Consider the following 12,963-nt stretch of genomic DNA (forward strand, 5'->3'; position numbering starts at 1 on the left):
GAGTCGAGTGCCTTAACCACCTGGCCATGCCGGGCCCCTACTTCTGTCTTCACCCGATTTTCAATATTTGTAACATATTAAAAAGTAACGTCTGTCTTTTTAATTTCTTACACTCTATCACACTAACAATTTTCACAAATGAAATAGAACCTACCAAGAAGACACCCAATATCTCAAAATATCCGCGAACTCTTCAAAAAATAATCAAGATATTTTACCCATAAATTAGCTACGTTTAGTATTTAAGTCAACATTTAGGATTCAAAACTTATTTAAAACCAAAAACGCTACCCATCTCTATGCCCTCGTTCATCCTTGATAAATACACCTTTGGTAGCTGTAAAGTTATCTGTATTAGTAAAACTATACACCACCAACAAATGTTTGAAAACAAGCACATGGGAATTTCAGCTAGAAGTGGATATAAGCTAATTAATTTACCTGAGTCTTGTATCCGAGTATAAAGTGAGAATAAAAACGAGCCCTCCTTCTTTAAAACCTTAAAATTCTTGACTTCGGAACAACAGATTACCCACTTTTAATCAAAGAAAGCCTTTCCATTTTCAATTATCACCCATTACTGAATGATAACGACAACTCGTTCCTGTTGTCACTAATCTAATAGTTTCAGGATTCCTAGTGTTTTTATCTATTTTTTTTAAGATGCAGCTGTTTACACTTATATTTAAGCCTTTCTTTAAAACTTTTTTTTTAAACTACACTTCTAATACGTCCGCGTTCATATTTTCAACTTTACCTGTGGTAAACAAATCTGCAAGATAATCATTAATTAAACGGTTAGGGTTAGTTCACCCAATAATAAGTTAGGCACAATGCCACAATATTATTCACACGCCTAAATATGGTGAGTCAAAAAAAGACTTATTAAACATATGTCTGCCGCATGTTTTATCGTGAACTCCGTTGTACAGGGTAATTCAAAATTATATTTTTTATTTTCAAATTTCATAATTAACTAAGGAAATACAACCATGCAGTTTTCAACATCTTGTAGCCCAACTCAAATAGTTTTTATTGACATGTTAGTAGACTTCTACGTGTACACCATTGGTGACTCTCAGCACGTCTAACCGATATTCGATTTCAGTCCACGTTCGCTACAGTGTAACATGACGTTCGTTATTCTGGTCTTGAACTCCGTTATGCTTGTTATAGGTGTGCGATACACGATATCCTTAACACACACCCCATACTTCTTTCCTATACTGGCGTCTGTAATTATGCTGCATCACAGTCACTGACTTGGTCTCGCCCGGCATGGCCAGGTGGTTAGGGCGCTCGACTCGTAATCTGAGGGTCGCGGGTTCGAATCCCCGTCCCACCAAACACGCTTGCCCTTTCAGCCGTGGGGGCGTTATAATGTGACGGTCAATCCCACTATTCGTTGGTAAAAGAGTAGCCCAAGAGTTGTTGGTGGGTGGTGATGACTAGCTGCCTTCCCTCTAGTCTTACACTGCTAGCGCAGATATTCCTCGTGTAGCTTTGCGCAAAATTCAAAACAAACAAACAGACTTGATCTCTACAAGTCAAACGATGAATTGAGCCTTTTGTTGCACGTTTGCCATTTTACGGGGTAACACTACTCACTGGAGTGAAAAACAAAACATCAATAAAACTGTTTGAGTTGGGCTACAAGATGTTGAAAACTGCATGGTTGTATTTTCGTAGTTAGTTAATTATTAAGTTTGAAAATAGGAAAGTTTGTTTTTTGTTTTTGTTTTAGTTAGAATATCGTGAACTAGCTTTTCAGATTTTAAAGTTGATAATGGAATTTGAAACAATTCTGAAACGTTCGTAATGAAAGACGTTTCTAGTAATACCGTGTTGGCTCCCAGTGGTTCAGCGGTAAGTCTCGGGTTTCATATCGGTAAAAAAAAAAACAGGTTTCGATACTCGCAGTGGGCATAGCACAGACAGCCCTTTGTACTTAACAAACATTTACCGTGTTTTGATGGCTCCCAGTGGTTCAGCGGTAAGTCTCGGGTTTCGTATCGGTAAAAAAAAACAGGTTTCGATACTCGCAGTGGGCACAGCACAGACAGCCCTTTGTACTTAACAAACATTTACCGTGTTTTGATAGCAAAGACCAAGACTCATCAGACTGATAGCAAAGACCAAGACTCGTCAGACTGATAGCAAAGACCAAGACTTATCAGACTGATAGCAAAGACCAAGACTCATCAGACCGTTTCGAATTCTAAACTGAATAAGTGGAGTGAGGTTTGAAACTAAGCTTTAAGCTATAAAACAAAAGTAAGATACACTTTAATCATATCCTCGAATTATATAAATTAAAAACCAATAACGTTAATGTTCTCTACACAATAAGATCATATTCATAGTTTGGTTTGTATTGAATTTCAAGCAAAACTACTCGAGGGCTATCTGCGCTATCCGTCCCAAATTTGGCATTGATAGACTAGAGGGAAGGCAGCTAGTCAATACTACCCACCGTCCGCTCTTGGGCTACTCTTTTACCAACGAATATTGGGATTGACCATCACATTATAACGCTCCCACAACTGAAAGGGCGACATGTTCGGTGACGGCGATTCGAAACACTAAGCCATATCAGACGCTTATTCATAAATAAAGTGTCTTGTTTTAACGGCTTCTTTCAGTAAAGGCTTGTGTTATTTTACAAACTATTTTATGAAAATCATATGAAGGCACACTTTCTTTTCACTGATAATTGATCGTGTAACCCTGAGATTATAAGCTACTAACTAGCTAGCTCTAGAAGATACTAGAAAGGTATGGATAAAATAACTTACCTGACTCTGTTAGCAAAGGAATATAAAATATTTAAATGATTAATATTTAATGGATCCCCAAACGTCTCCATTCCAGGAAAAGCTATTATCAAGTGACAAAGAGCGAATAACTTTTTACTGAAATACACTTCAAAGATTTAGGCTTCAATGTCGGTCAGAGATGCTTTTATACGGACTAGCAGAAGTTAAATACTTTATATTAAAACAATATTCTCATCTTGGAAATTCTAAACCTCCGATGATAATTCATACTTGTGAATTGAGTGTGTGAATATTTTGCGTCAAAAATTATTGTTAAGTACTCTTTCCAAAAGTGGTCAATTTTTGGTTGCATCGCACTGCCTACGTATGCCAAACAATGTCAAAACACTACCTAGGAATGTTAAACAATGTCAAAACACTACCTAGGAATGTCAAACAATGTCAAAACACTACCTAGGAATGTTAAACAATGTCAAAACACTACCTAGGAATGTTAAACAATGTCAAAACACTACCTAGGAATGTTAAACAATGTCAAAATACTACGTACGAATGTCAAAACACTACCTAGGAATGTCAAACAATGTCAAAACACTACTTAGTAATGTTAAACAATGTCAAAATGTAGTTCTCATACATAAATGCCTTCCCACAGTGACTTTATATCAGTTGTGTATGTCAGTGAAATGCTGATTTGCATGTTCAAAATCGTTTTAATATAACGTACTTAACCCTCTGTACATAAAACATTAATAAATCGTAAAGTCAAAGTACAATCTGTAAAAACGCAATGCCCGACGAATATGAAGAATTGAATAAACACAGTTTATTCTAGATCAATATTACCGCGTCTTTCACTGCGGTAAAAAGTACGTGAAGGTAATTTTAATCAGTGAATGAAATTGTTGTTCTAACACGAACTGCAAATTCCGGTTCATTCGCAATTCGTGTTACAACATCTTTCCCAATGAAAGGGCTGTTCTTCCAGTTCTGTAATTTATTATGTTACAATCAGGAAAAATCAATTGGAGGCTACACGTGGTTAATTTGTTTAGTGAAGCTTCGGTGAACACTCAGTGTGGAGGTAACTAATCTTGTCTAATGAAGATGGCTGCAGGTACTTACACAGTTTTTAGTAAATAGGATAAAACGCTAAAAATGTATAAGCTTGAAAGAAATTAAAAAAAGTAAGCATTACCAGAAATTCACTAGCATGACATTTTTGATTTATTAATATCTAGTGTATTATCTAAGGCTGGATGCTGTTCAGTTGATTTTGTTTTTTACAAAAAACAAATAAATAAATAAAGCGGCGAGAAGGAATTAAGTGCATAAAAACCTTATAAAAAATAATTGTTTCCAATTTCAGTGCCCAACCTATCTCTTTAGTTATTTATTGGTATGCCTTTCAAATTGATTTTTATTTCTATTGAATCGAAAACATATTTACTTTCAGAAAGTCATCTTTTCCTATTCGTGTAAACTAGTGAAAAAAAATTTAAAGATCCCAAGATTTAATTTACTGCCAAACGATTTTTTTTCCTCATAGAATTTAAATCTACGGTAGGAAGAGGACTGAGTATCTTAAACCTCGAAAATAACGCCTTTGATCGTAAAGGCGTTAAAACTAATATGTGACCGTCTAGCAGATTAGACCTTTGGTGAAGAAGTCGTCAAGTGGCGTATCTCAAGCACGACATATTTGTTAACTGGTGGAAAGATGATAACATTTCGTGAATACGTCACTTCACTTTCTTAAGAGTTATTCTATGTGGACTAATCTTAAAATAATTCGTTTAAAACTCCGTGTTTTAAGTAAGATCTTTCAGTCGCTACCAGCTGTAAACAACGATCTAAACACGGCTCTTTAGAAGCAATGCATTTGCTTAAAGAAGCCGTGTACCCCACAATCCTTTGAAAAATGACTGATTTCGAAATTACCTAAAAAAAGGGTGCGTTACGAATTCTTATGTATATTTACAGGACTTGAATTAAAGGCATATAATCTATCAGGCATTGCATGAAATATATATAATGCATCATATTATATGAGCAGTAAAAGATGTATTCGTATAATTATCCTTTCAGTGTGATTGAAAAGGTTACTGTATATTTCATGGAAATGTAGCCGTGTGTAGATGTTCAATGGCTGCTTAGTGGTATGAAATAGATTATAGCTCTGTACTTTTGTCCAGGCATGAGGAGCTGAAAAGTTGACAAGGGGCCTCTCTCTCAAGCTTTATAATAACGCCCTTAGCACAGAAGTTAAAGGTATCTTAAAAACACGTTACAAACAACATGGCTGCTTAGTGATATGAAATAGATTATAGCTCTGTACTTTTGTCCAGGCATGAGGAGCTGAAAAGTTGACAAGGGGCCTCTCTCTCTCAAGTTTTAGAATAACGCCCTTAGCACAGAAGTTAAAGGTATCTTAAAAACACGTTACAAACAACATGGCTGCTAATTCACGCTAATGTTGAATAGCAGTATACCAATGTCCCAGAAAGCACACACACCCTCTTTATATTATAATTGTATGAAAGCGTGATCCTTTAGCTCCTTAATTACATTGTCATAAAACTACTGAAGTGAAATAATTTTTTTACATTTCATTTTTCTATGAATAAATTATATTACATCCTCGGAAATACTTTTAACTTAAAGTAATTTAATATCCATTAATTTTAAATGCTCAATTCAATGAAAATTGAATTCAATTTTATAACATTTTTAACGAATTAAAGCTCTATAAGTATGCATTTTGAATACGAATAACAAACTAACTTCATAACAGCGATGCCAGAAAATAAACTTCATGGAAGTGTTTGTGAAAGTTGCTTTAGCCCGTGGTGGGCAGAGCACAGATAGCCCTTGTGTAGCTTTGTGCATAATTAAACAAACAAACAAACAAAAGTTGCTTTAGTGAACTAGTGGAACTTTAGGCAAAGTAAACATACTGTAGGTTTGAAAACTTTAATGAACTCTAACTGCCTGGTGAAAGAAAAGGAGGCGACGCTTCGGCTTCTATACTGAGGCCTACTTCAGGTTTTAAATAGGACCTGAGAATAAAAGCCGAAACGTCATCTTTTTTTCTTTCAAAAGGTAGTTGCAGTCATTAAAGGTTCAAGTCTACAGTGTTTGTACAAGCTTAGGATGTATTATATTAGTTCTGATAACTAGTCTGCTAAAACAGGAGTAGCGAATCAAAGAATAGAATATGTCTCTACGTTATCTTTTCTTCACTGAAGTTCACGTTTTGATGAGAAAAAGAAATTCGTAAATAAATTGTTAAATTCATAGTTTATTATTTTTTCCATTCTTCATCCCCTTGAATATTTCCTTTACTAACATTAGTTTCCTTTATTACGCATCATCCTTTATCATCCCATTGAAACATCTACTTTTTGGTCTGCTTTTGGAAAGAAGGAAACATACACCATACACGAGGAAACTTATGCCTCGAAAAATGTTTCCTCATGTATACTGGCCTTTATAGTATAATAAATTATGAATCAGAGAAAAACTATGTTATCAGAAAAGTGTAGAAAAAAATGGAGGAGGTAGGATTAAAAAACAATATATTATTTATGTAAAATTAAGAGCCCAATCAAACCACACAAATCAATTGTACCCCCAAATTTAGGTGCGTCTTAGAAAAAGGAAATTAAAACTATTTCTTGTAACGAAAATATTAAACACATTCTTGAACATATCTCGAGTTAATTAGTTAAACCTTTTTTGCAATTTTTAATAAGATTGTTATAGTATATGTATTTCTATAAATAGACTCTCAATCTTATAACTTTTTAATTGGGTGCTAAACGAATGTTAGACCAAATGCCAGGCGTCGTAACTAATAAAATTCCATTTCTTCTTCCTTGAGAAACTAGAAACATATGTAGGCAATAGTATCCGGATGAGATATGGACGTAAACACTTAAGTCAGGATTACTGGACAGAACTCCGAAAATAACTGATCTGGCTTCGGCTCAAAGAAACTTGTTTTTTTTACTTAAGGCCATGAACTGACTTGGATTGAATAAAGTATGAATTAAGAATCGGAAATAAAAATGTTTATACAAAAAATAAATGCACCTTGACAGTTATGTTCATAAGAAAAGGTTTTGGATATATAAATTGACGGATTAACATATATGAACGTAAAACGGCTTTAATCTTCATATATGGATCTTTGTGGATCTATAAAAATAAAATAGTATGTATCAGTTCTTAATTACACAGGAACCGTTAACAAACTTAGAGTGGTGGCAAAAAAAACAAAAAAAAACATAGGCATGGAAAGATGAAAATAGGATTCTCAGCAAAGCGATTAACAAAATGGTGTCAAATTTCCATTTCAGAAATGTATTTTGTCTGGCTTAAGATTTAGTAATAAAAAGTTATCTATATCGCTAGATATCTCTCATTACTTTCTATTCTGAGGAAAAGTTGTTTTAGGCATAATTAACATCCAAGAATGTTGACCAATGTCATCTCTCACCATACATATAGATTTTCGTCTGCTTTCTACAATTATCTTTGTAAGCTTATGACACAACAGACGTTTTAACGTGGCTAAAGTTCATAAGACGGAGACAGAAAGATGTTATTAGAATTCTAAAACGAGACATAAGATTCAAAGACCCAATATCACTATATCTCTACAAGCATAATGGAATTTGAACTGCGCCATCTAGCTCTCACTAAACGGCCTATATTTTGTCCGAACACTTTATAGCATGCTTGGGAATTTACAGACTACAATTATGAATGTTTTCTGCTTCTTTTCGATATGGGATCATGTCGACTGGTGAAATAATCTAATACTTATGCAATCTTTGGGTGTGTATTAGTTTGAATATGTGGCCTCGTTTAACATAAATATTTTAAGAAGTTTGTGAGTTGAAATATGAATCTCTGTGATGTCAAAACAAGTGAATATAACACAGGAAGATCTGTTATATCTAAGCACTTGAAATTGTTTGCAGTAACAAACAACAACATAGAAATACAAGTATTTTCCAGTAATAATTGCATATTTATTGAAGTTTATAAAGTAGGCAAAGATGTCACCATGTTTGTCTAAATCATTAAAAGTTAGAATACAGACAAGTAATTAAATACACAGGATTACTTGCATGTAAATTATCTAATACGCTACAAAGTTGATAATTACTGTGTATAATGCACTTTATAAATGATTTAACTTTGAAATATTACAATTCCGTTTCTTACCAGAACAACTTTCATAATTAGAAAAATTAGATATTTCTAGGGAGTGATGCTTGTTTGTTTGTTTGTTTTTAATTATGCACAAAGCTACACAAGGGCTATCTGTGCTCTGCCCACCACGGGTATCGAAACCCGGTTTCTAGCGTTGTAAGTCTGCAGACATACCGCTGTGCTACTGGGGGGCAGGGAGTGATGCAACATGACCTTTATGTAGAGTGATAACATACTTTTCTGCTGTACACCTGGCTAGTTGTTGTTGTTTTTACACTCTTCACGAGCACGGAAAACCAGGTATGCTAGGGCGCTGTTTGAGTACACAACAACAGGAAAGACTGTTGTGAAGGTTGTATTCTCCGTGTCTGTCGATAACGCATATTTTACGATGTTAAATTTCATATATCATGCGGTCTTTTTGACAAACAATTTTCGCCAATGTGATGAACTGCTGGAAAAGTAAACTGCGCGGGAAATTTCGGGAAATGTAACAAGTATTGGGAAGAAACAAAGAAATGTTCGTTATTTAAAACGAGGAAAATTTATTTTTATTCGTAATTATTGTGACCATATACCGAAACATGGAATATATAAATAGCGAGCGTATTATATGTGTATACATGCAGAAGCTCTTGGTACGACAGCTGCTTTCTATCAAACCTGTCGCTTGGATCGCTGCGGTTAGCCTGATTTTTCGTGTAAGAAAATGCTGTTAAGGCTATTGATTTTGTATAATGCCTTATAACTTTTTTTACGTGTCAAATCCGTTAACTTTTCGTTTCAGACTTTATCGTTCCATTCTATCTCTTCCCTCATTTTTTGTTCAACCGTTATCGTTCAACCTCTTTAACTTTGTACATTTTTTCTTTTAACTAACTTTTATTCTAGTTTTTGTTTAGGATTTATTTAGTGGATACGTCTTAACAGTCATTCTATAATCTAAAATAAGCTATTTCTTATATTGGTTCTTTTTTAGGGCTATCTAATCTCACGAACGTTCGCCAAGTTTTTTTCAAGGTTTGTCACTCAAGAAGCAATCCGTTGCACAAGCTACCAATTCTTGTTCAGCGCAAACAGTCGTTTTTAAGATTTGTAAGAATGAATAATTTTTCAGGACTTGCCAATTTTCATTCACGATAAGTTGTCCTTTTCAGAACTTGAATTACTTCATCATAATTCTGAGGTTCAACTTGACTCTTCTAGAACAAGAAAACTAAAAACGTGTTCCTAACTAGATTTTGTGTGATCCGAAGGACTCCTTATTATTCCTTTGCAAAGTATGTTGTTGTTGATGTTTACAGGATTATGTCCCACAAAACTGGATCTGTCACGAAATATTTCAAGATGATGCCACCTTCTACACGACCAATCAATAATATGCTTTTAACTCCTTATAACAAATTTCGTTCATTAGTTTTTTCATTCTCCCACATCAACTTTAGTTGATGAAATGCCATAAGACACCTGAAGTTCTCTACAACCTACACTTTAAGCCAGTGGCAGCGTAGCTTCACACTTTGAACTCGTAGTCGGATAGTTGCGAGTTCGAGACTGGCCTGCGTCATGCTATTGTGTCCTTGATCAAGATACTTTACCACACTTGTCCCAGTCTACCCTTTTGTATAATGGGTACCGGCTGTTAGTTGGAAATTAACTTGCGATAGACTGGCATCTCGTCCAGGGTCACAATTCTCATCCGCTTTTGCCACTTGGAACCGAAGTTCGAAAACCTATGTACCTTGCAAAGGCACAGCAAGGATTCAACTTCAAGCCACCCTTATCGATAATATTTCTGCAATACCAATAATTTGAGATTGATACTGGTCAGAGACGCTTGATGTTAATTCTTTTATTCAAACCACCTAATCTGAAATTGTCACTAAACATGTCCAAGCTCCCTAAAATCAATTCAGGGAGTCTAGGTTTTTCTCGAAAATGCTGTAAATAAACTCAATTTATAAAGAGACTTATATAAAGATATGACCACAGGTTACACATTAGCCAGCAATAGGCGACTCCCACTTACGTGATTATGTGTTTGTAAGCTACGTATACACACACCTCTCCTTTTGAACGTTCTTATGAACCAACTTTCATATATCATTTCACCACAATACATTAATAGCCACCACTTTCATGTGTGTGAAGCTTCAAACGTTCTTCTCTACACCTCTATTGACTGAGTCTATCTTTCTGTTCTATTTGTTGTTTTTTGTTACTGTTGTTTATGTCTGCATGAGGCCGAGTTTGACACTTTCCTCACCTATTAAGTTCTCAGCATTTTTATATTTCACCTTCACGTATTTCATGAGAAGCCGGTAGAACATGGAGTTATCAGTAATATACACCTTTTTAGCATCAAGTATCTATGCTTCCAAGAAGTTAAATACCAGAATGGGTAAGGTTGATTTAATGACACATCCCAGATATGTGTGATGTAAAATTTATACATCTTCAGGAAGATGAGCGAAATATTACACTCATTCTTTAGAGCAAAAGGTAAATATTGTATTTGAAAAAGTCTGACTTCAAAGAAATATACAGTAAATGAACATATTCATTCTATGAAGCCTGTGTTTTTTTAGTTAGGCTTATAATATAGAGTTCAATAAGAAAATATGTATGGAAAATATAGAAACTTTATAAGCATAAATTATTGTACACAATGCACATGGACCCTTAAGAATAAAATGTTTTTGAAATTTTATATGCCTCCTTTCAAATGGGTTATTTTGGTATGGAGAAGTAAATCACAGTATTGTTGAACATAACTAAATATGTACAAACGACTAACGTTAAGTAATCAACTGTAAGGTGTAACAACTCATTAGTTGTACATTCTACAGTCCGGATGTTTCACTTGTTTTACAGTAATTAAAGCAGCTTATAATAATTCGAATTAATACAATTTTGATAAAGCCTCGTTTCTCTCCTCTTAATTACGTAACCTTTACAATATATACTAAGTTTTAACATAGTGTAGTCTATAAACCTAATTCCAAGAGTCTGTAAATATTAGATTCAAAATCTCAACAGAAACTTCATCAACTAACAAGGTGACAAACTTTCTACACTAGTTTCAAAATTCTGTATTATCTTGGTAAACTTAATAATTATATATTTTGATTCCTTACAATTTCATTCCTAGAGTTTCTTAAAACATTCTCTACAACCTATCACAGGCCTAGTGCTATTTTATAGTCCCTGAATATTTTAGTTATTCAATCAAACACGAAAGAAAATTGCAATGTAAAGACTAAACTTGTAACACATAATTACAAAACATAATCATTAAATAATAATATTACAAAATAAAGCAATACATAATAGAAAATTTACAAAATAAAACATGAAATGCAAATATATATATGTGTGTGTGTGTGTGTGTGTGATAGTACTTTCAAATTCACTAATATAAATAAAAAAAGGGTCACATACCAGGATCAAAAAGAAAAAAAGCTTACATGCTAAAAGATTGGTATCTTCATCTGAAAGTTTTGGAGGTGTCTTTCTTATGTCCGTTGCAGTGGTAGGCTTAGCTATGGATGCTGAATGAAAAATAAATAACATTTCCAGAATGTTAACGGTTAAAATATTCTTATGACATCAAAACACTAAACTTTTATTTTCATATTACATAATGAATTTACATATATTAAATTTCAAATGCCTAGTTACTAGAACCACTAGGTATAGAGGTTACTCGAAACCCGTTGTTCTCAAACGTTTTAGATAGCGCTTTCCTTCCGCTTATCTGTGGTACTTGCTGCACGTACACTGTACATATGTTTTAAAACTCCACTATGCCACTATCGATAAATATTAAAAGTTAGAGTGAATCACAGGTTCAAATGGGCACGCATATAAGAATATAATAACGCGCATTTTATGCAGGATAATACATAAGGTGTGTACGGCACTTTTATTTATTTTTAAGTGAACCTTCTAACCCACCAAGAGGATATATTCAGCACTACTCCTACGGAGCATGCGTCGTCCAGTTTGAGAACCACGGCTACAAACGGCGAGGAATATATTTGTAATGATCATAAAAACAACAACTGTTTTTATTGTATTTTATATAATTACGAAGCATAGCTGCTATCTTTGACTTAATGTTCAACCTGAACTTACTTTTAAAAAAGTCGCCGTAAAATTGGTTTAAGCCTATTAACTCATATCTTATTAAAGCTGTAAATGCAGGTTTGGTGACTCTAGTTTAAAATAATTCATGAACCATAGTAATTTCAAACTTTAGATACACGTTTTTGGTTTAATATAGGCAAAATAAATGAAAATAATCGCGGTGAAACTTTTCTATATATTTAACGCAATGAATTTTCAGAAATGTTTTTGAGATTCTGTTAGAAAATTCATACGAATGATAACAGAGTTTGATAGCTAAAGACAGATCTAGGCAAAGAAAATTCAGTTCTTTTAATTATATCGTGATAACTCTTTCCATAAGATATCACCTATAATCTTCACAAGCATGCTTAGAAATTTAAGGGGTTTCTGCTTTTTTCTATTCTTTGTAATAATCTGGAAACAGCGCGTAGAAAGGGGAGATTATTTTTGCCTTAGCTAGAGTGTTATGGAAGGTTACAGAACTAATTATAATGAAATAACATAATATTTTTTTAACACATGTCAAATAGTCAGAATCAAGGAATATTACTTATTTCTGGACTTTTATGTAAATAGTTTTTGCCTTAAAGTCACTTAGCGTAAAACTTGTTACCATTTCGTTTATGTTTTTCTTTCTGGGCTATCCATATCAGAATGTATGAAACATAACACACTGTTTGATACTCAGTGGGTAAACTAAATCAAGTCTTGATTTAGATAAATATCAGTGGCTTTCAAAATTTCAAAAAATGTATTCAAATTGTGAATGTCAAACTTTCTATTATACTTGTCTTTTTTATAAAGGCTACTTATTTAACTTTGGAATGATATT

At 33.8% G+C, this 12,963-nt stretch overlaps 1 protein-coding gene across 1 annotated transcript in view; it reads right to left on the minus strand.

Annotated features, from left to right (window-relative positions):
• The window catches only part of LOC106460273 (cAMP-specific 3',5'-cyclic phosphodiesterase 7B-like), a 107,700-nt gene that overhangs the window by 33,051 nt on the left and 61,686 nt on the right, over window positions 1-12,963 (minus strand). Inside the window, exon 3 of the mRNA XM_022387492.1 lies at window positions 11,468-11,551. Coding sequence (XP_022243200.1) covers window positions 11,468-11,551 — 84 coding nt within the window. The remainder of the gene's footprint in view (window positions 1-11,467; window positions 11,552-12,963) is intronic.

This window comes from Limulus polyphemus, unplaced genomic scaffold, assembly GCF_000517525.1.
Source record: "Limulus polyphemus unplaced genomic scaffold, Limulus_polyphemus-2.1.2 Scaffold33, whole genome shotgun sequence".
Lineage (NCBI taxonomy): Eukaryota > Metazoa > Arthropoda > Merostomata > Xiphosura > Limulidae > Limulus > Limulus polyphemus.